The sequence below is a fragment of the Penaeus monodon genome, chromosome 29 (genome assembly GCF_015228065.2).
Source record: "Penaeus monodon isolate SGIC_2016 chromosome 29, NSTDA_Pmon_1, whole genome shotgun sequence".
NCBI classification, from domain to species: Eukaryota; Metazoa; Arthropoda; class Malacostraca; order Decapoda; family Penaeidae; genus Penaeus; species Penaeus monodon.
This window is the reverse complement of record NC_051414.1, coordinates 12480713-12482258: the sequence shown is the minus strand read 5'-3', so window position 1 is coordinate 12482258 and position 1546 is coordinate 12480713. Positions and strand designations below refer to the sequence as shown.

Here is a 1546-nt window from a genome sequence, read left to right as displayed (position 1 = left end):
AGTGGCATTGGGTTAAGTCTCCTACTATTATCTATAAGTATATTAAAACCTTTTAATTTGATAGAAGAATCACCATACACATGAGAAACTAACAATGGGAGACATGCATAAATAAATAGGAATAACATTTACTGCAAATTATATATTTCTATCTTTGGTACTAAGAATTTATTGACCTTTTTTCTTTTAATGCCTGCTCTCCACCATATGGTTGTAGAAGCAAAATTCAACTTCAACAATGAAAAAATGTATACTACATACAAATGATAATACTAGTCTTACTCTATGCTGAACCATACAATGACTGGCATCTTAACTGGTGAGACAGCTATAAAATATACGGTAGCCAGATGTCGCATATGCACACGTTCTTGATTAACACTCTGATTAGGTCCCCCGCTGCATGTGTCATGTTTTTTACATAGAGGTACCAAGCTTGGGCGGGTTAACCATTATCACAATCAACAAATGCTCTATTCAGGGTGCAATAACAGTAAAAAAATTTTTTTTTTTTTTTGTACTCACCAGATTGTATGTGGTAAGGCAAGACATCCTGAGCTGCAGCAGACAGAGCATGAAGCAATGAAATTGACATCATTGCTTGAAGATCAGTATCTTTAGGCCAGGGATATGTTCTGACAGCATTTGTAAGGCCTCGTAGGAGATAGAGCGGGGGTGATACATCAGGTGGATCTGGTGTAGCAATTAAGGCTGAGGCCAGATTTGCAACAATCGGGCAAAGAATCTCACCACTTTGGCTACCTGTGATAGTTTCCTGCATGCCAGCTACTTCCAGTACCTCCCTAATTGCTGCCTTCATGCATGCATCTCCTGAAATAATATACTCATAAGTTGCTTCTCTAGCACATCAGTTGTTCATCTATATAGTTTTAATCAAAGATTATGTATAAGGTGTATGATTTCTAATGGCATTTACCTTGTCCTAAACAGTTATTTAAGAGTGCAACACTCCCTGAAAGAAGATATAGTCGAAGGCGAGTCACAGGTGAAGCTAGAGATGGCACTGTAATAAAGCAGTAAGCTGAACATGCTCTCACAAATGCTGCAGTCTTGCCTGTGTGCATGCCTCGCACCTTTCCCCATGTTGCCATGGCTAACTGACACACACACTGAAATAATTTCATTAATCACATTATAGTTTCTGATATATTTCATCACCCTAATGCATACAGTTTACAGTACAATTTAATAATAAAAATATTATGCATAAGAACTATAATGCTTTTGTCCTTTACCTGCACTAGAGAGACAAGTACAGAATCCAGATTAGAGAAAGCTGCTCTAGCACTGACATAAAAATCTAACTGTTGCTCGAAGTCATTTCCAAAATTAACTTGATGAATAAAGGAGGTGATCAACAGCGATAATTGACGTTTTTCATCATCCGTTGTAAGTGCACTGGAATGAATTAGAAATCAATTAACACATATAAATTCTAGTATGCCTTTTAAGGACAATGTCAGTCTGACGTTTCAATTCATTTTTCAAAACAGAAAACATAAGAAAATATATATTAATCCTATAA

At 36.4% G+C, this 1546-nt stretch overlaps 1 protein-coding gene across 1 annotated transcript in view; it reads right to left on the bottom strand.

Moving 5' to 3' along the window:
* LOC119591963 (VPS35 endosomal protein sorting factor-like) overlaps nt 1-1546 on the bottom strand; it is a gene marked incomplete at its 5' end in the record, with an annotated part of 25901 nt that overhangs the window by 2214 nt on the left and 22141 nt on the right. The window contains 3 exon segments of the mRNA XM_037940717.1: nt 526-831; nt 938-1130; nt 1257-1419. Coding sequence (XP_037796645.1) covers nt 526-831; nt 938-1130; nt 1257-1419 — 662 coding nt within the window.